Source organism: Exserohilum turcica (genome assembly GCF_000359705.1).
Source record: "Exserohilum turcica Et28A unplaced genomic scaffold SETTUscaffold_15, whole genome shotgun sequence".
Lineage (NCBI taxonomy): Eukaryota > Fungi > Ascomycota > Dothideomycetes > Pleosporales > Pleosporaceae > Exserohilum > Exserohilum turcicum.
In genome coordinates this window covers 178993-203157 of record NW_007359970.1, presented here as the reverse complement: position 1 = coordinate 203157, position 24165 = coordinate 178993, and the positions used below count along the sequence as shown (strand labels likewise).

The 24165-nt window shown below is 53.5% G+C and overlaps 4 protein-coding genes and 1 non-coding gene across 5 annotated transcripts; 4 read left to right on the top strand and 1 right to left on the bottom strand.

The window, feature by feature from the left end:
- Positions 1–7901: 7901 nt before the first annotated feature.
- Positions 7902–10925, bottom strand: SETTUDRAFT_168322 (uncharacterized protein). Its single transcript, XM_008025650.1, has 5 exons — positions 10853–10925; positions 10657–10802; positions 9141–10583; positions 8843–9094; positions 7902–8184 (listed from the first exon to the last, which is right to left on the bottom strand). Exons 1-5 carry the CDS (start codon positions 10915–10917, stop codon positions 8093–8095), a joined length of 1998 nt encoding a protein of 665 aa, XP_008023841.1. The 5' UTR covers positions 10918–10925; the 3' UTR covers positions 7902–8092.
- Positions 10926–13740: 2815 nt separating this feature from the next.
- Positions 13741–13812, top strand: SETTUDRAFT_t123. The gene has a single exon. It is a non-coding gene; the product is annotated as a tRNA-Ala (tRNA).
- An 85-nt stretch (positions 13813–13897) lies between these two features.
- On the top strand, positions 13898–14209 carry SETTUDRAFT_38457 (uncharacterized protein; the record flags this gene model as incomplete). Its single annotated transcript, XM_008025547.1, has 1 exon — positions 13898–14209. The coding sequence occupies one exon, from the start codon at positions 13898–13900 to the stop codon at positions 14207–14209; it is 312 nt and encodes a 103-aa protein (XP_008023738.1).
- Positions 14210–15559: 1350 nt separating this feature from the next.
- Positions 15560–17894, top strand: SETTUDRAFT_46665 (carbohydrate esterase family 4 protein; the record flags this gene model as incomplete). Its single annotated transcript, XM_008025576.1, has 6 exons — positions 15560–15971; positions 16032–16456; positions 16516–16646; positions 16698–16705; positions 16760–17152; positions 17203–17894. Exons 1-6 carry the CDS (start codon positions 15695–15697, stop codon positions 17892–17894), a joined length of 1926 nt encoding a protein of 641 aa, XP_008023767.1. The 5' UTR covers positions 15560–15694.
- Positions 17895–18601: 707 nt separating this feature from the next.
- Positions 18602–23278, top strand: SETTUDRAFT_148942 (uncharacterized protein; the record flags this gene model as incomplete). The annotated part of the gene is made up of 2 exons (XM_008025649.1): positions 18602–22855; positions 22907–23278. 2 exons carry the CDS (start codon positions 18602–18604, stop codon positions 23084–23086), a joined length of 4434 nt encoding a protein of 1477 aa, XP_008023840.1. The 3' UTR covers positions 23087–23278.
- Positions 23279–24165: the final 887 nt, after the last annotated feature.

Sequence of the window (24165 nt, the reverse complement as noted above, 5' to 3'; positions counted from 1 at the left end):
GCCTTGCATGCAGCAAGCATACATAGACCACCTCATAACCCAACCCGGTCCATGCCACCCACCCTGCCTGGCGCATGTGCAACTATGTCTGGATGTATGTATCTGTGTGGTGGTGGTGGTGGTGGTGGTGGAGCGGATTATCAAGAAGCGTGTGTCATGGTTCTGCACGTCTTTTTTTTTCTTCCTTCTTCTCTTTCGCTCTCAGCCCCGCCGAAAAAGCAAGCGGCAACAGGGATAGCCAACCGCTAACATGGGCAGCGACGACGGCCGGAATGCATGACTGCATCGAGGGACAAGCGTGTTTGAGGTGGGTGTGGGTAGGGCTGGCTTATCGATATGTTCGGGGGGGGGGGGGTTGCTGCAGCCACGACAAGGCTATCCCATCCCGCCTTGCTGGGCTGGCCTGACGCCCACGGTGAACTGACTAGCCGTGTGTTGGCGACCAGTTGGCAAGCGCCTCTTTTTCTGTCGCCGTGGTGGAGGAGGATGTCACCGTCACCAGCGTGCTTTTGCTTTTGCAGGCTGAGCAGTGGGCGAACCTATGGAAGCATCCGTCTGGGACCGTTGTTGTTGTTGTTGTTGTTGTTGTTGTTGTTGTTGTTGTTGTTGTTGTTGTTGTTGTTGTTTCCGCCCCTCTCCCTTGGTTGGATGCGCGCGTTAGTTAGCGGAGCATGCATACGGCCACGGACAGCATACCGGACGCAGGCCATGCATGTATGAGAGCGAGAGCGTGCGCGTCCCACGAGCGACTTAGTCAGGATACTAGACTACGACTAGGTGCACTTGGTCCGGCCACGACACCTTACGCGTGAACCGGTTTGAAACAGCCTAGTCTACACGCCCAAGAAAGCGCCCCGGGCGGCGATGCACTGGGCGCCCGGCCCAAGGGAGAGAGCGCGACAGAGCGAGCGAGCCTTCTCGAACAATCATCGAAGCCCCCGCTAGCATGCCGGGCCACGCCCGCCGCCCTGCACGGCATACCCGTCGTTCGCAGCCTTGCTCGCTCCTGCCTCTTGTTGTCCTTGGCCATGCGCGCTATGGCTTTTCAGGCACCCACCCTCTCCTTCGCCAACCCTCATCCTCTCTCTCTCTCTCACACACTCACCCCGCAGGCATAACCACCACTCTCGGCCAGCCCAGTCAATGCATGCACACATGACGCCAACCACCCACACCCGACTCCTCGCCCGCCCGACATCAGCACGTGGGCCGCCCCAAGATGCGACGGCCTCTGCCTCACGCTCCCTCTGCCCGTGACCCCATTGTTGTTTTTTTGCTGCGTGCTTGGGGTTGCATGTCGCCCCGTGGTGTTCGCATGATCCGAACTGCCAACCTGTTCAAACGCCCGCGCACGCCCAGAAAAGAAAAGGAAAAAAAGAAAATACGACGCTCCGGCGCCCGCTGCCTGGGCTGCCTGGGCTGCCTGCCTGGTAGCGAGCGGACTAGGCCAGCTACTAGCTGCCCCTGATGGGTGCGTATTGTCGGTGTGCGTAGGTGGGTGAGTGCGCCCATCTTGTCGACGTAAAAGAAAAAACAAGACGACAAAGACAAGAGACACGGCGACGACGAGGGCGCAAAAGAAAGAGGCGTGCTCGTGCACCTGCGACAAGGCCATGGGCCACGACCGGCCGCGCTTCCGTTCGCTCGTGCTCGCTGCGCGCCTTCGAGAAGCCTTCCCAAAGCGGGCGCCACCGAAATCTCCCACCTGTTCGCCAAACGCGATTCATGCCTCATGACGACAGCTCGTCAACCTGATCCGGCTCTCCTCCTAGCCTGCACCTGTGCCTGTGCCGGTGCCTGTGCCGGTGCATCCCTGCCATGGCTTTCCTTGCTCTCGCTAACCAGGGCGTTCCCGTCCTCGCCCGCCACCAAACCTTTGCGAGTCACATGACTTTAGCCCTACTCCCCTTGCATGCTTCCTTTTTCCGCCGCTCGACGCTTTGTTTCTGCCTCGGGCCCTCTTCCCGCCTTCCGCTCCCTAGATGCATGCGCATACACAGAGCTCTACACACACACACACATGCGCACACAGGCTTTCGCTCTCCCTCTCCCTCTCCCTCTCCCCCTCCCTCACCGATGGATGCTCCCTGATCGCCCGGCTTCGCTGATCACGTCCCGCCAAGCCTAGGGCGACCAAAACCGTTCCATGTCAGTCGTTGGGGCTCCATCAATCACGATCCAGAACCACGGCATGCGTTCCTGCCCACCTGTTTGTTCCAGCCCCATGCAACAAGAGCCTGTCTCAGCAACATCACTGCTGTCACCCGTTCAAATTTCGGCTTTGCAGCGGGCAAATTTGGGCCCTGCGCCAGTCTGGCCCTGCCGCTCCCTTCATGCCGCCATGCATCTGAACCACACGGCCCCATCTCTCTGATTGCGTATGTGTAAGCAGGGGCGGAAACGGGCAAGAGGGGCCGCCGGCATCCATGCGTGTTGAGGGCATTTGCGACTCGTCGGGGCACCCGACATGGCAGCATCGCTGTGTCGCAGTGCATGCTTTTCATAAAACCCTCAGCACAAGAAGCTGTCCGCCCGTCGTGTGGGTTGGAGCCCCATTTGCTCACACACACAAACCTTGACACTGGCTCGGCACAATGCAACCGACACACCCTCAGCACCCTCTCTCTCACTCTCTCTCACTCCTTTCATCGCCATTTCGGCCACTTGCTCCCGAAACCGGTGTTGCAGGCACATGCACATGCGCAATTCACCCGTTCCCCACTCTTTTTCCATCGCTGCCCACTATCAATAGCACACAAGTGGGCAAGGCCGGCCGGCGGATTCCACAATCAGCAGAATAGGTGTACAGCGACACGCATGTTCCGGCGATGACCCATGTTTCTGTCGCCGCCGTCGTCGCCCTTTCCCCCCCCCCCACCCCCAGCTCGCATGAACAACTGGGTTGAAAAGGGTATGTTATGTGATCAAGCTTGTCAAGGGTTTGTCAAGGGGGTGTGTGTGTGGTGTGTTAGTCAGTTACATACATAGTAAGTAAGCAAGTAAGTAAGTAAGTACGTAAGTTAAAAAAAAATGGGGCTACAGTACTTATAACCTGTAACATACGGCATGTGTGTACTTTAAAGTAGATACTTGGTTGACGGGGGGTTATGTATGTTAGAAATAGAGGGTTATTTGCCAAAAAAAAATTAAAAAAAAGAAAACAAGAAAACAAGACTTCTAGAAACTCATAATGTGGATAAGTGACCCCTAACTACTTACTTACTGTAAAGAGCAGGCTGTTAACTAGTCAGCGGGGGGTCATTTTCTTGGAACCAAGTAGATGGTTGGGGCAGGAATTAATACCGTGGCACTATATGTAGCGGTCCGTTTCGCTGGTTGGCTTGGCTTGGTTTATTTACTTGGCTGCTTGGTTGCTTAGTGGGATTGTTAGTCAGTCGGCCGGCCGAGAAAGAAAGAAGCAAAGGCAGGGAAGTCGGGGGCCATGATTTCAAAAGACGGAGGAGGTCGGAGGCATCAAGATTGAGATTCGGGGCCGGCTGTCTGTGCTAGTGAGACAGAAGTCTAGACTTTTGTATTCTTTGATTTCAAAATCAATACAATGGGCCATACCACAGAGTACTCTGATTTGTCTTGCTGTTGTGTTGTGTTGTCTGGTTTGTCGGGTGGTTTTGTGTGGGGGAAATGGAGGGGGCTTCCTCCCCACCACCACCACCACCACCGCCATGGTTTGCGACAACAGACTCGAGACGGCACATGATCTACTAGCAACTGCACAACCTGACAAGTCCAGTTGACGAGCTGTCAGAGTGATTTTCTTTAGCTGTTCGTGCACGCCAAGGCCAATCAAACAAGCACAACAACAACAACCAGCCAACCAACCCCCCCAATAAATGAAACGTTCTAGCTCAAGCAGCGCCTTCTTTTCTTGCGTAATCAAATCAAGCTCAAACCTGCAGCCAAGACTGCTGCATCTGGTGGTCATGGTCCGATTTGGTTTTCCAGCTCCCAGGATATGTGTGTGCCGTGTGGAGAGAGAGAAAGAGAGAAAGAAGGAAAAAAAAAGGTCAAACCAAACCCCCCAACCCTCCCGAATTGCGTGTCAGCCCAGGTTTTGGGGGGCGGGCACAGAGGCCACAAAAAGGCACGTTCTGTTGGAGGCCTGGCGTCGCAGCATGGCGAGGATGGCCCTACCAACCCACCGAGCTATTCATGGCAGCAGAATCGCAAACTCGACTTGCCACGGTGAATGCCGGCCAAGAACAAAGGAGGGCGCCTAAGTGGGTTGGTAGGTCAACCACCTACCAACCTACATAGATACTACGAGCGCATGAAACCATCCGCAGCATGGGGGGGGGGGGGTTGGTTAGGAAAGTGTGGAAATTAAGCATGAAAGGATTTCGGCGACTTTTAGTCAGACTATTCCTAATAAGTTTCCGATGAACAGGCAGCGAACTACTCGTATGCGACGTGTTTTTTTTTAGGGGGAAGGGGAGGGGGGGCACTCTCACCGGAGCATAGGTTTGACATGTTTGACAGTGGTTAGCGTTGGTTGGTTGGCCGGTTGGTTAGGACAGGGCAGGGCAGGGCAGGGCAGGGCAAGGAGGTTACGCGGACTTGGGGCAAGCAGGCGACGCAAAGAAGCGAGCCAAGGCAAGGCGACGCGACGCGACGCAGGGGGTGCCCCCGTACGTAGTACCTACTGTACGTGTGTACCTAGTAGTAGCTATGGTAAAGAAAGCCCCCCCCCTAATGCTAGAATTACAACTGGTGTACTTAGACACACACGCACTCACTCACACCGCCTTTGGTCGCGCGGCCTTTTTTTCTTTTCTTTTTTCTTCTTTATTTTCTCACCGCTTGGTTTGGTTTGGCTGCGTCGAGGAGTGGTGTGCGCTGAGTGCTGGAATGCTGGCATGGTTGGAGTAAAGTAAGTGGTGAGGTGCGACTTGATCACGGGGGGGGGGGATTGTCCGGTGTGTAGTTTGGTATTGAATAGAGTAAAGAGTACTATTACTGTTACTACTATTACTAGTGTACTTACTTATCGTTTGTTATCAAGTGGATTTTGGAATCCGTGTACTATACTAAACAATAAACTGTTTTTTATCACTCTACCGACTCTGCTTTGTCTCCTCCTGCGTTCCTACATTCCTACATTCCAACGTGCACATGTACATGCACACTCGCATTCAGACGTACCCCCACCGCCTCTTTCCCCCTCCTTCTCCTTCTCCGCCGCCTCCGCCTCCGCCGCCGCCACCGCCAAGGTCCAAGCCATGGAAAATCGCCTAACCACCAAAGCAACCCAAGCTAACCCATCTACCCAACACACCGACTGCCTAACTATATACCTAACTAACTAACTTGACTGAATGCCCCCGGGCTGACCGACCGACTAGCCGACCCTCCGACCACCCGAATACCGTCTAGAACATGTGGGATGGGGTATGGGGATTGGTATGGGGGGACTTGGATATAGTATAATATATTATATTATATTACTCTATTTTACTTTACTTGACTTTACTTAACTTTACTTTACGATATATATCTTGACTCGAGACTAGATATATATATACATACATACATACATTCATACTCTGACGTGGTCTGTTACAACGGTGGCTATGCAGCTGCGCCTGCGCCTGCGCCTGCAGCTGTGACTGTGGCTGTGTATATCAGCTATTTACCTTGTGCGTCTTTCCAGCTGCGCGTTTTAGTAGCAAACTAGCATGTAGATAGAGGGTGGCTGGGACCCGGATATACTCCAGCTGAGCATATCCACGGCAGTGCAATGCACGACAGGTGCAGGTACAGGTACAGCGCAAGAAAGGGCATAGTTTGCAAGGCAGGACAAGTGAGTCTTATTTTAGCATGGAAAGAATGAAAAAAAAAGAAAAGAAAAGAGGGCATGGCGACGTAGTGGAACAGGCTTAGATGCGACAGCACACAAGAGGTACACCGCCCTTTTGCTGTGGCGGTGCAAAAATGCGCGTTTTGCGCCGGCCTCGGGGGGCTGCTGGGCATGTCGCTGTGGACACTTGGCAAGAGATTAGGAGAAAGTGGGAAAGGAAAGTGTGTGTGTGTGTATGACTATCTTGGATCAGCTACTTTGTGCGTGCAATGGCTTTGTCGACGTGGCAGCGCGTAACCAGGCTAAGCTAGACTGGGGGGGGGGGTACACACATGTTGCAATGGCCAAGCTGGCCTCTCTCTTTTTTTTTTCCAGTTGCGTTGTATAGAGAGGAAACTTGGCACGGGAAAGAGCAAAGTATGTGTGGTGCTTTGAAGCTAATAGTGAAGTGCGAGATTTGCAGGTATGAAATTTAAACATGGAGATGGAATGTACAGCAGAGTGGTTATGAGCAAGATTAAAATAATGAGTCGAGGCGGAGACATGGTACTAAGAGCAGTCTACGTATAGTGTTTGAAAATAACTCATGGATACATTGCTACTATCTTCATGTGTTGGACGCTTTTTTTTCACCGTCTTTCAATCTTTGATACGCTGGAAAGACTGGGGAGGAGGAAAGGCGGTATCTGTGTTGAAGATTCGAGCGACTTTTCTCTTGTCTTGGTAATGCCGGCTAGGTTTTCGTATTCAGTGCTGGCTCTTGTATACAAACATGTCACTGCGCTATTCTATAACATCCTGCTGTTAAAAACAGCAAAAAAGGATGATTGCAGTGTGTAGTACTACTTAAATAATCTAAATTATTTCTTTATGCGTGTTCAAGTGAGAAGGTAGTAGCGCTGATGTCGAGTAGGATAGTAAGAAATAGAGTGTAACCACACTTGCGTTTATCAATTGCAGTAACTACACGAAAGAGAAAAACATATTCAATAGACCACACCTACGTATGTTTCTCACTTGTCATATAGCTGCATGTAGCAAAGCATGTAGTTGAAGGAAGAGAAAAAGGCTAGATATTGCTGATATCCAACGTGCCCTGTATATATCAAGCAAACTCTACGTACCACACCATATCACGAGTATTATCATCCAACACCACGCTTTCTACTACCTTCCCTAACCATGACTTACTCGCAAAGACAAAACAATTCAAATGTAAACCAAGTCATCTTACTAAGCCTACAAGGTATATACCGCCAACCACCAGATAGTGATAGACACGGCAATGCAACCAAACATTGCTTGTATCCCAGCACCACGTTCACCCGTTACGTGTCGTTAATGCAACCCAGCAGTGTTTCCAGCCCAATGCTATGGTTTATCCTTCTATCCCCCACACATCCATGGCATTGTTACATTGTTACATTGGTACAAGGGTATATGTAATTTCCCGAGGAGAGAAAAAAAGGAGACGTTGAAGGCTTCCCTGGCTTTCCCTGACTAATGCTGACCGACGTGCTGATCATCTCCCACGGCTAATGTAACAAAGGCCACATTTGATATGAAGGGGAAGAGAGAGAGAAAAAAAAAACGCACACAAACATCCATGTACTCGACAATGTAACCGCCGCAAGCCCAGTACCCGCACCCCCCCCCCTCAACACTTTGTCCAAGAGCCCGCCACCCCAGTGGCAAAAATTGTTATGGCCCCCCTGGAATTTCCGCGGGATAAGATAATCTACAGCGACTTCAACACCGTGGCAACCGCGCTTCATGCGCTTGGCGTGGAAAAAAAAGGATAGGGCCATGGCAGTCGATCTCTCTCTCTCGCGACTCAGAAGCACGACTGGGGCTCCGAGCGAGTCCACGACACGACACACGGACATGGTCTTATTTCCCCACATGGCCTCTCCTGCGAACGCGAATACAAACACAAAAACACACAAACGCCTCAAAAGCCGAGGGGGCCATAGGACTAGGTTGTTTGCCCCACACATGTATAATACACACAGCCAGTCTCCACTTGGGCGCTTGCACACGGAGGGCCAGCGCAAAGACGCAGGAAAATGTTGAGAGTGATGGAGTGAGTGAGTGAGTGAGTGATAGGAAGAAGAGTAAAGACGATGCATATGCAGGATTGACCGCTACATGTTCTACACCGCCGGCCCCAAGATGAAATCCACAAGGACAAGAATGAAGAAGCCGAGTTTGGCGCGGCAATGTACATTACGGATACCGCGAGGACGTGGACAAGACCATGCATATGACCCCTGGCGACTACTCCTCAGGGTCGACAATCTTCTCCTTTGCCTGAGCAAAGAAGATGCGAGCCGTCCCGCTGCCGACGTTTCTAATACTATACGTGTTGCCTGTAAACAAAAACCGTTCGGTTAGCGAGCCCACTTGGTTAACAACTCCGTGTGATGTGCAAATGAGGATCGCACCAATCAGCGCGCATAACGTGAGGAAAGGGAGGAAAGCACGGCAAACGCGCCAATGTGATGGGCCAGTGACGAGAAAGTGGAAACGGACAAGAAACAGGGGAAAGCAACTGGGGGAGGGAACGCCAAACAAAGATAGGACCGAGGAAAGCAACGAAAGGCGTTCGTTGGCTCACAGCCATGCGCGCGGTAGCCGCCCAGCCCAGTCAAAACGACAGGTCGTGGCGTGCCGTCGGTAGGCTAGGGAATGGGGCTTCAAACGTTACGCAGTGTCCTGCAGTATGCAGTAGACCCGTGCAACAGTGGCTGCATGTGACGAGAATTGGGTTCGCTTCGCACCGTCCGCTCGCTTGCCCGTGGTTCGTTTCTCGTGTTCCTGGCCACATGCAGTGTGACGTTGCAGGACCGAAACGCACAACGCCCAAGTGCTACGTGTGATGGTATATGCAATATGCCGTCTGGCGTCGAGCATAAAGCAACGGCAGTCATACGGCATCAAGGAAAGCGCGGAAAACAAAAATAGAAATGACGGTTGAAGAAATGTGCAGACGGGTCATGGACGACGGGGAAACAGAAACCAACGTACCTCGAGGAACTTGCCAGATGCCGTTTTTGTGGATCGTAAACTCATTTTCGTGAACACGAACTTCGACCGTGCCAGACTGCACGTTGAAGACCATGTGCATAAATCGTGAGTTCTTTGTGCGCTTCATCTGGTCGGGGCCAAGTTCAATGAGACCCCAGTTGAAAAAGGAGCCGCTTGATCCGATCTTTGCAAACTTGAAGCCGCCATCGCCGACTTCTTGAGGTCGAATGCCTTTGTCTGCCCATGCAATATCTACAGAAGTTAGTCAGAGGTTCATAGTTTGGAACGCTGGACTTGCCATCTTCGATAATCTCGTCCGAGGCACTGTTGGTATTTAGATCAAAGCCTTTGTAGTTGCCCGTGAGTCTGCCGTCCTTCTCCTCCCACGGGTCAAGCTCAATCTCTTCCTCTTCGACCATTGTGAGCCTCTTCTTCTTGCCTTTGGAACCGTACTTCTTGTTCTGCCTTCGTGTTTCCTCGACTGCTGCGCTCTTCACAATCGACGTCATGCTGCCGTCAACATCATAAGAGATGTGGTCGTTCTTCCAGAAATCAATCGGTGCCACGCGATGCCTGCCAGTTCGTCCTACGCGGGCAACGTTTTCAGGGTCGATTTCTCGGAAAACAGAGAGGTGCCGTCCGCGTCCGAATCTTGAGCCGGCTGATGTAGTAGACATCTGATCAATGTCCTGCTTGCTGAGGGGATTGCCGTATACATCTACGAGTTTGCCAGCGCCTTCTTCAATAAGAGTCTTTTCTTTTGGTTTGTCTTTGGAAGTCTCTTTCGTCTTCGGTGCTGGCTTGGTCTTGGGCTCGGAAGTGGCTTTGGGTCTCCCGGCGGGTTTCGTAGGCTTCTTGAACGGTTCACTTGTCTTCTCTTTTGCAGCTGCATTCTTTGCCGGTTTCGTCGCCACTGTATTCTCTTTTTCCGTGGCAGGCTGTACCCGCGGTGGGCGTCCTCGACGTTTCGCAGGCGCAGGCGCTTCGCTCTGCTCAAACTGGTCCACGGTAGTGTCGCCAGGTAGTTCGCTAGCACTGGCCTCGAGTTCACTGATATCAGAGACGCGCTGAGATCTTCGTCGTTGGGTAACTGGCGCAGGACCGCTCTTCTTGCTTTTGTGCGATTCTGATGCTTGTGCAGCAGGTCCCCTTTTCCGTGGTTTCTCAGTAGCTTCCGGGACTTCTTCTGTGACATCTACAACATCGCTTTTGCGCTTCCTGCCTCTTTTTGCTGGCTGCTTGACAGGTTCTGGTGCGATTTCCGACTCTTCCTCAGCCAAGTCTTCAACAGCCTCCGCAACTGTCATGGATTCGTCGCCAATCTGCGCCACAAAACTTTGCTCCACCGCGGCCATGGAGCTCTCGTTTGCTGTAATCTCCTCTTGCACCATGCTCTCTTCTAGCATCGCACTCTGCTCTGGCAGCGGCGAACCCTCACCATCCTCGGGGATGTCGTATACATCTGAGCGCTTTCCGCGCCGCGCACCGGAGCCACTCAGTGCTGGTGTTTCTTGCAGACTCGACTCGTCTTGTTCGAAATCAAGCCGTCTAGCAATCGGATGCGACGAAGCGCGCGTGGGACTCGAAGGAGCGGCCGAGCTTCCCCTTGGCACCATGGATGATTGTCGTCGCGGCGAGGAGCCAAGCATTGTCTTTTTGGGCGAGCGCGATCGAGGCGGAGGGAGGTTTGTACGGTTGTTGCGCAGGAGTTGGCTCGATGTCTTGAAGTCGGGAATGGAGCCTGTACACAACGTCAGAATGCACGCTTTTGCACGCGCAACACTGCGCGGACAAGCGCCGTGAATCAGACGCACTTTCTTGTAGTTCCATCGACTCTGAGCCTGCCGCGTTCTCACTGCGCTTTGGCGGGGACCTCTCCGGCGACGAGAAGATGCCGGAAATGGGCTCGAGACCATGTTCGTCGTAAACGCCCTTGTCTGCTAGTGTGATGCCTGTCTTTCTACGCAATGTGAGCGAGCGCGCGCAAAGTCGCCCAGCGCATGTGCGTACCTTCCCTGAACACCGACATTGTAATAGTTGTTTTCGCGATTTTCGCGCTTCTTCGGGGGCGCCATTGCTGTGGCTGTCGTCCAAAAGGGCTGGGTGCGCGTGTTGGGGCAATTGACGCGTCGTTGGCGGTGGGGAGAGTGGTGGAGGCCGTTGGCGGTGGGTTGTTTGGGTTGGGGTGGGATGTAAACGAACATGTGGGCTTGGCGCCGCCCATGGCCAACATCAACACCAACACCACGGCCGCCTTGGCACCAGAGTAGCGTGCGGTGCACTGTACATGTCTGCCCACTCCACGCATGGTCCCTGTCTGGCTAGCCGCAGTCGTGTGCATCACATCATCTCACTCAGGCCTCGCACCATCATAGCTCGCCCGGTTCGCCCGTCGTAGCACCGGCGCCCCCGCACAGAGCTGAGTACTGCACGCCGACCTGCCTTCACAAAATTCAAATCAAGGCTAGCGCACGCCCATCACGGTGCATAAATTGGCGCCAGTATAAGTTGAGGAGCCCACCCAATCGTGGGAACTTTTCCGGTCTCTTTATTCAACCTCAGCCCGAGCCTTGGGCCGCTCAAGGGCAACCCCAAGGCCAGTCATCCGCCAAAAGATACCTCGCTCTCCTACAGCCACAGTCCACGTGCAGACCACGCACTGCTCCATTCATTGCTCGCGTAAGGATCCGCTCTCCTATCCCCCCACATTTGTATCTCCCACCAAATGCTTTTCCTGGATCAAGACTTTTCCGATAACCAACTCTCGTGACAGAACAGCCAACTGTGGAAAAGGCCGTCCGATCATGCCCGGGCGACGATGTGCTTTTCGTGAAGCGTCGAAAAACGGCAGCAAGCCGCAGAATGAAGATGTACAAGAAAGGAAATCGTAATCATGTCGATGATTCGTCACAGCGTGGGCGCAGTCCTAATGTCGCAACGCCAGCTTGCCGTCATGGTTGCATCAGAGCAGGCGGGTGCATCAAATCTCCTTCTAGACCAAAACATCGACGGGGTCCAGACACACCCTAGTTGGGGCACGCACTCTGGACGTGGCCAGGCTGCTTGCAGCGGTAGCACACACGCTCCGCAGACGTCTCCTGGGGGCAGTCACGAGACAGATGGCCAACCTCGCCGCCTGAACAACGTCAGTACCTGTTCACACTGTGCTTTCACCACATCAACTCACAGTTGTAGCACTTCTGGCCCTGGGTGCAGTCACGGCTCATGTGGCCGAAGCCACCGCACGAGTAGCAAGTAGTCTGGCGAGCGCCACCGTAGCCGCCACCGCCACCGCCACCGTAGCCACCGCGACCTCCAAAGCCGCCGTTGCCATAGCCGCCGCCCTGAGAGCAGTTGCGGGCAATGTGACCGACCTGGCCACACTTGTAGCACTCCTGGCTGCCGCCGCCACGGCCACCCATGGGGGCACCGCCGTCCTTGGTGCACTCGCGCGAGATGTGTCCGGTGCCACCGCAGCGGTAGCACGTCTTCTCGGCCTGGGGAGAGGTGCATTCACGGCTAACGTGGCCCTTCTCGCCGCAGTTGTAGCAGGTTGGTGTACCCTTGGTAGGGCACTCAGCAGCGCGGTGGGACGCATCTCCGCCTGGACATTGTCAGTAAAGGCGCACACGGCATATGGATGTAATGAGGAGCGGGTGGCGGCAATGGTGATGGAGCCAAACAGCGTGCTTGTCTATGGGAAACGAGCAGTCTGGTGCACAACAACATCCAGAGTTTGCTGGCTGGCCACTGTGGGGTCGCCGCGCAAGTGCGCCGTTGGGTGAAGGTGGCGATATTCAACTTACAGTTGTAGCAGCCACGGCCACCGGCGCCAGCAGCAGGTGCTTGGTAGTCCATGTTTGTTGGGTTTGGTGGAAGAGACCTGTGCCTGTCAGATATTTGTCCTGGGCAAAGCCACCCGTCCTGTGGGCACTGCTCGTACTGTGAAGGGTGGTGAGGCTCAAGGGCGTGGCGTGGCAAGGCTGCGTCTCGAAATGGGCAGTCCAAAGAGTTGTTTAGGTCGCACTGCGGCCAATTGATCAATTGGGAATTTTGAGGGGTTTGGGCGTGGGAGGAGGGAGCGAGGGGCACCAACAGCAATGGAAAATATGTGCCCGCGGTTGTGATTGCGCTAGTCTAAGCGAAATTGGGTCTAGTGACATCGTCGCCTCCTTCCCTGTGGATGGGTCGGGGTGTTTGGTGGAAGGGGCGACCGTTGTATCATGGTTTGCGCGCAGGGAGGGTCCGGAACAACTGCGCCCGGTCCGCGGCACGGCGTGGTGAAGTTTGGATCCACGCGTGATTGGGGCATGTTCTCTCACTTGGGCTCAACGCCATTGGAGAGACCGCCATCGCTTGACAGGCCTCATGCAGATCTCCGCCTGTCCATGCAGCTAGCCGGGGAAAGATAGATCGCGTAACCGATCCCACACGTGGTGGCACGGCGTGCGAATAATGCCATCAAGTGATTACTTTACACCTGATGCCGTAGAACATGCCTTTTGTTTCTCAAGTGATTTCAGCCTGACGACGCAGCCGCGAGAAATACGACTTGCTGCAATATTCTCCCCGGCGCTGTCATGGAGCTATCAACTTGCTGCTACCACAGGAGAAATCATACATGACCAAAGCGAGCGTCTCTTCCACCAAGTTGCATCACCCAACACCAGCCACGTGAAATGTTCAACAAGTCGTGTTCGCAAGCCCTAGTCTACAGTCTACAGGCCCGAAGCTTTCCCTCGCTATCTTGGAGGGTCTGGAAGCCCGTCTACTCAGCCCTGACCCCGCTAATACCTCGACCCACTGCAAACTCATCCTCGTCAATTGCATATCTCCAATGAAACTATATATTTTCTAATTTGCCCTTCATCCATCGATCAAGCAACAAGTTGCAAATCGGGCTTGTGGTTTAGTGGTATAATACTCCCTTAGCATGGGAGTGGTCCGGGGTTCGATTCCCCGCGAGTCCATCCTTTTTTGCAGTTTTAGTGGTCGTGAGGAAGCAGTAGACTGGCTGGTATAGATGGTGGTGAGGAGGGTTAAGGCTTTTTTGCCATGTCCGCCCGTGCATCCCACCGACAACGCATAATGGCCAAGAGATCGTGGCCAATACGAGCTGGTGGTATTCGTGATTACAATAGGCTTGTTGCTATGAATGTGTTTTTTGTCGATGCACCCCACGCCATGACTGCACTGGCAACGAAGACAGCTTTGAAACTCAACCTTGGCCAACAGGTTTTCTCCCGCCAATGGTTTGACGATACGGACAAACAGCAATGGGGGGCACTGGAGAATATTCAAGTATCGCAATTATGGCCGGATACCTCCATTGGCGCACATCGCGAAGAGAGAGACCCTATCACATGACATTGATCATGTGATGTACACTGACATGTGGATAGATGCCTCGATTACTCCACAGAGGGCCCGGCTCATCAGAAAACGATGCAACATTCCAACCAACCACGCCTGACATACCCGGTGGTTCCGATAGACCAACAATACATATTCCCCTAACCAGAAGACGCCCCGGCAACGTTCCCCTGAGCCCATCTGCCTTGCATTTCACACTCCTATCCAAGCCAGTGATCAAAATTGGGAAGGGTGTCCAATAATGTGCATGACACGAAAAAGAAAGTTCGTTCATTTCCACAAGGCGACGAGGCGGCGGGTTCTTCGCGCATCTGCCGAAGTGCCCAGGCGTACGCTAGCTCTTTGAGACACATGCATATCCACGAGGTCTCCCTTACAGGCTGAACATCAGGCACTGCACCAGCAGCCTACAGGCTATCACCTGTAGCTATCGTCTTCTATTTTAATAAATTGCCAGGGCACATCGTCATTCTCAGCGGCTCAGGCAAACAACATGAGCCGTGCTGTCGCCATTTGAAACGCCGGCGGTTAGCTCTTTGTTGGCAGTGCTGCCGCCTCGACCGTCAGTTTACGCGTCCGCTCAAACGGATTCTTCAATGGACGTTTTGGCGGGGAAGGCCAGATGCAAGAGCAAAGACTATTTTGTTATACCGAGGAAGAGACCCGGTTTGGTGCCGTGTAGACAAAAGCACATTCGACAGCCGAGGGGCCGTTGAACCTCCATTCGCGATCACGGCTTAGAGCAAGGGCAGGCACCCAAGACAGGCCCGTCTTGGGAACTCCAAATTTGGCATTACGGGTGTTTCTTGCTTGTGCCAAGCGCGGGCGCTAACATGATCTGCGCTTCTACTTACCTGGAGATGATCCAGGGGCGGGTTCTTGGCTGCGAAAGCCACAAACACTCTTGGCTTTCACTACGCGAGTCTGCTTCCAATAATGCAGCCCGCAATACTCATGATGCTGAATATGTAGCGCCTTGCGCATGACCAGACGCCTGCGGCTTCAGGTACAGCGGTTCGCAGAATTATGTGCACTCTCCGTAATCGAGCATGCTGGGTGTATACCACTCGAAGAGATTCACCTCCAACTACAGATTACGGGAGTCTCAACGTCTATGTTCTGCACCAGCCATTGCATGGTCCGACACGGTGCGGCTGAGCCATCCAGGGCCAAGCACGCTACTTCTGGGCATCAATATGATTCTTTTTCATACCAAACTCTAGGCAGACCAGGCATGCCGAGGCTGTGCGTCGGTCGATATATATCAGAAGTGTTAGGACGTGCAAGGGCTTTGCTTCTTGACTGTCTTTCTCCTCTCTGCTTGGTCAAAGGGGCAATCCATTCGTTTAAGCATCGTCTTACGTTCGTCGTACATAATATAAGTCGATCTTTCACACACCCAGTCACATTCGCTTTTTTCTCCTTGTCGCGCTCCTTTGAATTATCAGCAGTGGCAATCAGTTATAGGAAATCCAAGACATGCGCTTCATCGGGGTATCCATTGCCCTACTGCTGGCTCCTCCTGTGGCTGCTCACAGCGATGGCCACATTCCAAAGATCTATGGATTGGGGTCAAGCGACATTGCCAAGCTGAAGGCCAGAAACATCCTCGACAGTCATTTCAGACTTCATGGTCCCAGCCAACCTTTGACCAACCGTCAAGGCGGCGCTAATGGTCGATGTGGACCCGATCACGGTCGCGCAAGCTGTGCTGAGGGATATTGCTGCTCTCCATCGGGCTACTGTGGAAAAGGGTGTAAGGTACCTGCTTACCTAGTTGACGTGAGCAACACACTGACATGGCATGTTTGAACAGCGGACTACTGCGCAGCACCGGACTGTCTCTTCCAATACGGTCCTGGCTGTGATGCCAACAAGATCCCCACTGGAGGCAGTACACGCAACACTCCTCGTACGAAGCTCGGGAAACAGGTATACGGTGGAGAAGGCATCTATGCTTGCGCTACCCCAAACACTATTGCCATTACATACGATGATGGCCCTTATATTTACACCAACGACGTGCTCGACCAGTTCAAAGCATATGGCGCCAAAGGAACTTTCTTTATTACCGGCATTAATCTTAATAAAGGCGCTATTGATGACAAGAGCAAGCCTTGGCCTGCAATCATCTCTCGCATGGTTGCTGAGGGACATCAAGTCGCCAGCCACACTTGGTCGCACCAGGATCTCAGTGCTATTACCAAGGAGCAGAGGTACGACCAGATGGTCAGGAATGAAGTGAGTGATGTCGCCATAAGACGCATTCGATGCGTTTACTAACGTTTTTCTTTCTCTAGATGGCCATCACCAACATAATTGGCAAATTCCCCACCTATATGCGCCCGCCATACTCTTCGTGCACTCCAGCGTCTGGGTGTCAACAAGACCTTGCGGACTTGGGATATGTTGTATCCTACTTTAATCTCGAGTAGGCATTGCGAAAATTTATCTAGAAGACACTTACTAACCTGTGGAACAGCACCGACGGTCATATACCCTGAACTTCTCCTTGCTACAATGACACTTGCTAACGGCGATTAGACTACAATAACGTAACGCCCGACTTGATTCAGAATGCCAAGAACAGAGTTGACGCCGCCGTCAACCCCAGCAATCCAAAGGTAGACAATTTCCATGCCATTGCACACGATATCCATCAGCAGACGGCACAGAACCTCACGGGTCATATGCTTGACGTTATGACCAAGAAGGGATACAAGCTGGTCACATTGGGTGAATGCATGGGCGAGCCAGAGGCAAACTGGTACCGCACTCCGACTGACAGACCCGCCTCGTCGTCTGTCGTTACACCGGCCGGTGCCTCTTCCACTACTTCTAGGACCGCTAGTGCTACGTCTAGCGGTGCTGTTGCCACTCCTACGACTGTGTCTCCTGACAGCTCTTGCGGAGGTGCAACAGGCTACACATGTCTTGGTAAGTTTTCACACCTTGTTTGGACATGAGCTGTCTAATGACTCTAACAGGATTTGCTCAGGGTGAATGCTGCTCCACGTACGGCTTTTGTGGAAACACAGAGGGGCACTGCGGAACTGGTTGCCAGAGCGGCTTCGGAAAGTGCGGGTTTTCTTCGTCCAGCGCCGCATCCACCCCATCTAGGTCGATTGGATCTACTGCAGTGGTCCCAAGCTCCACTGCCAGCTCCACTCCTGGCGGCGTTGTCTCTGCAGATGGCTCGTGTGGCGGGACCAAGGGATATACCTGCGCTGGGTTTTCCGAAGGCGAGTGCTGCTCGGCGTATGGATGGTGCGGTAAAAGTGCCGATTACTGCGGCACGGGCTGCAACCCACTGTTTGGAAAATGCTCGTCTTCGGGGCCTGTCACGAGTTCCTCGGCCCCTGCGGCCCCTTCGACACGTAGCTCGACTCCCCCGACACGTAGCTCAACCACGTCCACTCCTGGCCTGAACACGTCCACTCCTAGCTTAACCACCTCGACGCGTACCACTGCTACCAGCACTCGCACATCCTCTGCCCCTGCTACTACATCAGGCCCCGCCCAGATATCACCGAATGGCACCTGTGGTGGAAAGGCTGGCTATACTTGCAAGAGCTCCTCCTTTGGCGAATGCTGCGGCAGGAATGGACGGTGTGGCAACAGCCTCACCTCGTGCATGAGTATACTAGGGTGCCAGAAGGCTTTTGGGTCTTGCCGGTAAATGGCGTTGCTGTTGTTCATAATTGTAAGTAACATAACTTTCCATGGATCCTTGGGCCATGTGTGACTCCTAGGATGAGGTAAATAGTAATGAATGAATCTCGAAGAAAAAAAAAGATAACGTGTCATTGGAAACATTGCTGCATGACACCGGCGTGAGGAGGACGCGTCCAGGAAATCACCACAGCCTATCAACGCACACATGTCCATTGCGTTATCGGCTGCCGGGTGGTGTAATCCGCAGCAGAGGCAACCAATCTGCGGCGAATCCGTTGCTGCAGTGTGAATGTGAAGGTGAAAGTCGGGCGGCTTGGCTATCTGTTGTCATGACGTGGTGACGTGCCACCCGGTTCTCCGCCGCCACCGCCGTGCAAATCGCGCTAGCCTAGCTTGCCTGCTGGCGCCAACTAAGTCACCTTGAGCTTGTCGAGCCTCTCTTCTGCATCGCCAATTGACACCTGCGCTCCATCGCAGCCCGTCACTTGAATTCTTCATTTGCTCCCCAGCATTTCTCTTCTTCCCAACTACCCTTCGACCCGTATAGCTCTGCGGAATCCAAGTGATCCGGGCTTCGGCCGCGCACGCGAATTTTGGGTACTGAGTAAAGTACGTCCTCGACGGCGCCACCTCGCCATCAACAGCAGCGGCAGCTGTGCGTTCTCTCACCCTTGCTAATCCCCGGCTAGATCTGCCCTATCCTCCTTCACCATGGCGGACCTGCAGGAGCTGTTTGCCCGGCTCCAAGGTGGCGCCACTGGCAATCAGCAGCAGCAACAACACAGCTATCAGCAGCCCTCCGTCTCCTCGCCCATCTTCTCTCCCTCACCGAGCGGCCCGCAGCCTCATCATCATTCTGCCATCATGTCGCCCAACACGTCTGTGACGACGACGCCTGCGCCCGAACACGGCCATGTGTCTCACCAGACGCCCCAGCAGCAATCAACCAACCTCCTCAATCTGCTGCGCTTCAACTCGCAATCGGGCGCTGGCCAGCCCAGACGCGTGTCGCAGCAGTCACAAGTTCAGACTTCGGATTTGATGGCGAGCATGATGGGTGGCAGTAGGACGGGCTCCCAGAGCGCTGCCTCTCAAGCTCAAGCTATGCCTGCGCCCGTGCCCTCGCAGCAGCAGAACCCGCAGGATTTGCTCCTCCGCCTGCTCAACCACCCTAAGCCGCCCCAGTCAAGCGGTCGCTCATCTCGGGCTGCGTCAGCTGTGCTTTCTCCGCCCGCTGTGTCAGCTGTGCTGTCTACGCCTGCTGTGTCCAACAAGCCTGAAACGGTTGTGGACGACCTCGCGCAAGATGTTGCCGACGCTGCGCTCGAGCAGGTGCCCGCTGATCCCGCAGTCCCCGCAGCCCCCGCCCCCGGATCCTCTGCCTCGTCCATCAAGATTTTGGGCTCCGAGGGCAACAACACTCCTTCGTCGCGTTTCCCTGTTGAAGCGTCTTCGCTTGCTCCAAAATTCACCTATGTCAACCCATTCGACCAACTCGAAGCCGCGAGCCCTCGCAACCGCACCCCAGTACAGCAGGGCTCTAAGCCACCCGCTCCAAAGGTCGAGATCCTCAAGAAAAACGCGCCCGAAGCTCCTCCTCCACCGGCCGAGGAAGACGCGCCTGCTCCTGTACACGAGTCTGTGGCTGAGGCTGTGAGTGATTTGGGCGAGCAGGTTGGTCAGCAGATTGAGGCTGCGCTTGCTGAAGCCGAGGGCAAAGCAGCTACGCCCGTGCCCGAGGAGTCGAACGAACCTGCTCCAGAGGTTCAAGAAGTTCAAGAAGTTCAAGAAATCCAAGAGGTCATGACTGAGATCGCTACTGAGATCAAAGAGGAATTCGAGGACCCCAGCAAGGCCAAAGAGATTGAAGAAAGTATTCCTAAGCCTATCGCAGTTGTCTTGAAAGAAGTCGCGACTGAGCTCGCTGAAGACAATGTCGCTGAGAACTGGGAAACTGCCGAAGCGGAAGAAAGCCTCGCCAAGGGTGACGACCAGACGGTAATAGTCTACAGGTTCCCCATGCGCGCCTTTGCTTCCATTCAGGTTAACCAGATGCCACCCCGCAATCTCTATTTTGCCAATGAGCTGTTCATGGACATTGCTCGCTTGAAGAAAGAATTTGATCAGATTGATCGATCTCTCGTCGCTGCTAGCAAGCACTTCATTGTCTATGCCCTCGTCAAGAAGGGCGGTTTCCGTATCATTCGCCAAGAGAACGGACATTACCGCCAGGTGTTTGAGAACCACCAAGAGCGCATCTTCAACATCGCCGTCTGCACTGCCGCGGATGACTCACAGCAGTCTGTTGAGAGCATTCTGGGCATCGGAGTCAATGGCACAGTCTTCTGGACTTCTCTCGACCCTGCCCGCGAGGATCAGTTTGGCGAAAACCTCGACTCCCAGGGCCTGATGCTTCCCCCGTCGCCGTCTCAAGATGATAACACATCTGGAGGTCAGCTCAAGACACGCGCCAAGCCATCCTCGCGTCACCCAGAGTTCTTCGCTGTTGGCCGGGGCAAGTCGATCCACATCATTTTCCCTCGAGTTGCTGCAGAGTACGCTCGCACCAAGAGCCGCATCTGTCACACGGAGAAATATCTCAAGGAGCGCTCTCTCAAGATCCTTACTGGCAAGGCTGGAAAGGACTTTACGTTCAGCGAGGACGACACAATTATTGTTTCATTGGACAAGGCTGGCCGTATGCGTTTCTGGGATATCCGCAGCCTGACGGAGCCTGACCTGGGCAACCCTCGCAGCCCACCACGACAGGTAGAGGTCTCCGAGACTCTGCTCGAGTTCCACACTACGACTCCAAACGCCAAGTCATGGCCTACTTCAGTCTTCTTCTTTGACAAAGACAAGCCATACACTAAGGGTATTGCGCTGCGATATGTCATGGTTGGCATGAAGCAGAACCACGCCTTCCAGCTATGGGATCTTGGTCTCAACAAGGCTGTCCAAGAGATTCATCTACCTCACGAGAACGAATCCGACGCCATCTGCAGCGTGTCGTTCCACCCCCGTACCGGAATCATGGCGGTTGCCCATCCCACAAGGAACTCGATCTTTTTCGTCCACGTTTCCTGCCCGCGTTACAACCTGCCTGTTCTCAGCCAAGCTGCCTACATCTCTCGTCTGGCAAACAAGAGCGACAAGGGCCAGAACCCGCTACCCCCTGTTAATGCTACAGCCATTATGACAAGCATTACGGAATACTCGTTTGCGCCCAAGGGGCAGATCAGGAGTCTGCATATGCTCAATGAGCCTGCTGGTCCCGCCGACGTTGATGACCCTGACAATGCAGCTCTCTTTGAGCTGTACGTCATGCACTCCAAGGGCGTCTGCGTCCTGCGCATTCGGCGCAGCGACCTCGGCTGGAAGAAGGAAGGTGAACCAATCTATCCCAAGGAGGCTGAGCAAGAAGGCATCATCACCATCTCACAGCTCAAGGCGCCACAGCCACCCGTTACAGATGAATCGTCTGCTGCGGGAGACACCCCTGCACCCAAGTCGGTTTCAGATCGGTCCGCCCGCGAGACTGTCAAGAGAGAGAACAGCAACGTTTCCAAGCAGACGATGAACCAAGAGGCCGCTGTGCGTGCATCTACTCTCGCCAAGGTTGAGAGCAAGCAAGATGCGGCTCGCGCAGCAATCATCAATGGTGGTAGCGAGAAGTCCGAAAAGAAAAAGAAGAAGCGCTCGGGTGCCACAGAGGCTGCATCTCAGGTGTCAGCGGCTCCATCCATTCTGACTTCAGCTTCTACTCGCGCACCCCCGTCTATGCCTCCGTCATACGCGCAAGCTGCACAGGCGTCTCCGCAATCCAAGTCTCCTGCACCTGTAGAAGCGCCTGTCGACCAACAGTCTTCCAAGGCCAAGACTCCTGACACCTCTGAGGCGCCCGAGTGGGCCAAGCAGCTCCTTAAGCATCTCCAACGGCAGGCCCCTGCACCGACAGTCATTGCTCCTCCCAGTGATTTGGACTCTAACAAGTTTGTGGCGCTTATGCAAGCTGAGATCACCAAGGGCTTCTCTCGCGAGTTGGATGTCATGTACAAGCGATTCGACGAAGACAAGCGCGTTCTCAACGCGGCGAACGGTGCCAAGCAAGAGGCCATACTACGCATGGTTTCTAGCACACTCAACGAGAACGTGGAAGGTGTCATCAGGAAGATGGTTGATGACAACATCCGTAACGTTCTACTCCCCGAAGTACTGGCCAAGACGTCTGCCACTGTTGAGCAAGGTCTCACTACCAATCTCAAGTCGGCCTTGGGACCTCAACTCTCCAAGGAAGTGGGTGATGCAGTATCTCGAGCTCTGAAACAACCCCAAACGGTCCAGTCCCTTTCTGATCACGTAGCGAAGAAGATCAGCGGCAACCTTGAGTCTATGGTGGTCGCTTCCGTTGGATCCATCGTCAACCCTGCCATGTCGAATCTGACCAACGTCATCGAGCGTCAAATCGGAGCGGAACTTCGTCAAGCTCACACTCAGCGCCGTGAAGACACTGCCAAGATTGCCACACTGACCGACACTGTCCATACCTGCCTGGACACGATTCGGACTATGGCTGCGACGCAATCCGAACTTCAAGCTCAGATTGCCAAGCTTCAGCTGGCCATCGAAGAGCGCCCAGTTCAGACTGGCGCTCGTGGAGAAGGCCCTTCGCGCATTACACGCTCTCCAAAGAAACAAAAGACGCAAGAGGAGCTTGAGATTGAGTCCATCCATAGACTCATGTCCGAGGGCAACTTCGAACAAGGTACCATGCAGTGGTTGCAATCCCCACGCAGTGCTGCACTCTTTGACGAAGTCTTTGTGCGCTATGACCCCGCCTATCTTGCCCAGGTGAGCCCGTTGCTCGCGCTCTCGACTGGAGCAGTGGTTTCTGAATCACTAGGGCGCAACTTGCCCGAACGCCTCATGTGGCTTAATGCTGTCTTTATAAGCGTCAACCCCAACGTAAGTGCATCACTTCTGTTAACTAGCTTTCCTGAACTAACATTCTACCAGGATGCCGACATTCGCGACATCATTCCCAAGATCATGGATGTCGTTGTCCAACGCCTAACGACTGCCTACATCCAGCTCAACGAGAGTACCCCTGGTAGTCCGCTTCTCCGCGTCATTTCTCAGCTGGTCACCAAATGCAATGATATGACTCGCGCCGTTGCACCCTTCAGCCCACGCTGATGAAGTCTAGAAGGTTATCTTTAAACACTCAGCCACAGCAATGAGATGGCTTTGTGCTGAAAATGCCTTGCCTTCCCATGATTGAAGCTACTTGGACTCCCGCCCAAACACGGCGTCCAAGTCTCTCCTGCTAGTGTTCTTTGATACCCGATTTGGATCATTACTGAGCATCACGAACTAGCCAAGATGCACATATGTACGATAAGATGGGATTTATGGTGGCTAATGGGTAATACAACGATGTTCAATATGCCTTCGGCCCGCCTTGTTTCCCGTGATTGACAGAAGTTTTACTTGCCAAGGCGCAGGTGAAGGCGGCTAGATTGCGCAATCGACGTGCGAATCATGTAACGCGGATGCAGATTTTCCCACTTTCTTCCATGGCTCTGCATCTATGTACTGTTCACCCACGCGACGCCAATTGCGGGTCTTCAGTATCTGCGACGAACCTAGGGTTTATGGCCAATCACAATGCAAAGCTAGTCGTCGCATAACTGTTACAGATGCCTACATCCTGGTCTTCTGTTTCTGGTAAAGGACAACCTAAAACACGAACAAGTCTTGTGGCTGGAGTCAGCCAGTAAAAAGCTACCAATTCAAAGACGGCATGACATTGTGCGGATAGTGTCGCCTGGCAACTCGAATATCCGTGGTTGATGCATAGCCAGTGTGGAGCTGTACGATGACGCAGCGCGAGTCGCAAGCTAGTGTTATATTTGTGTGTGAGTCTATGTAAAGTGGCTATGTTGGGCGAAAAGAAGCTATTTGGAAACGCAACGCTCATGAATTGCGGTTTTTTCAAGTATATGCCTGAGCCTTAATATCTTGTCCCCTTGGCTCTGGCGCACGATAACGGTTTTTTGGAATCGAGTTTGTTTTGCTTCTCTCTCCTTCGTCTTGATCACATATCGTATTCTTTTTTGCCTCTCCTTCTGACGTTCGGCCTTTACTTTTCCTCAACAGGCATCTTCTCAGCCTTTCTCTCGCTCTCTCCCATTCTTACCCTCGCTCTCCCCTCCCGCTTTCCCGCCATCCGGTTACCCGAATCCCCTATTACTGCTACTACCACCCACAGAGAG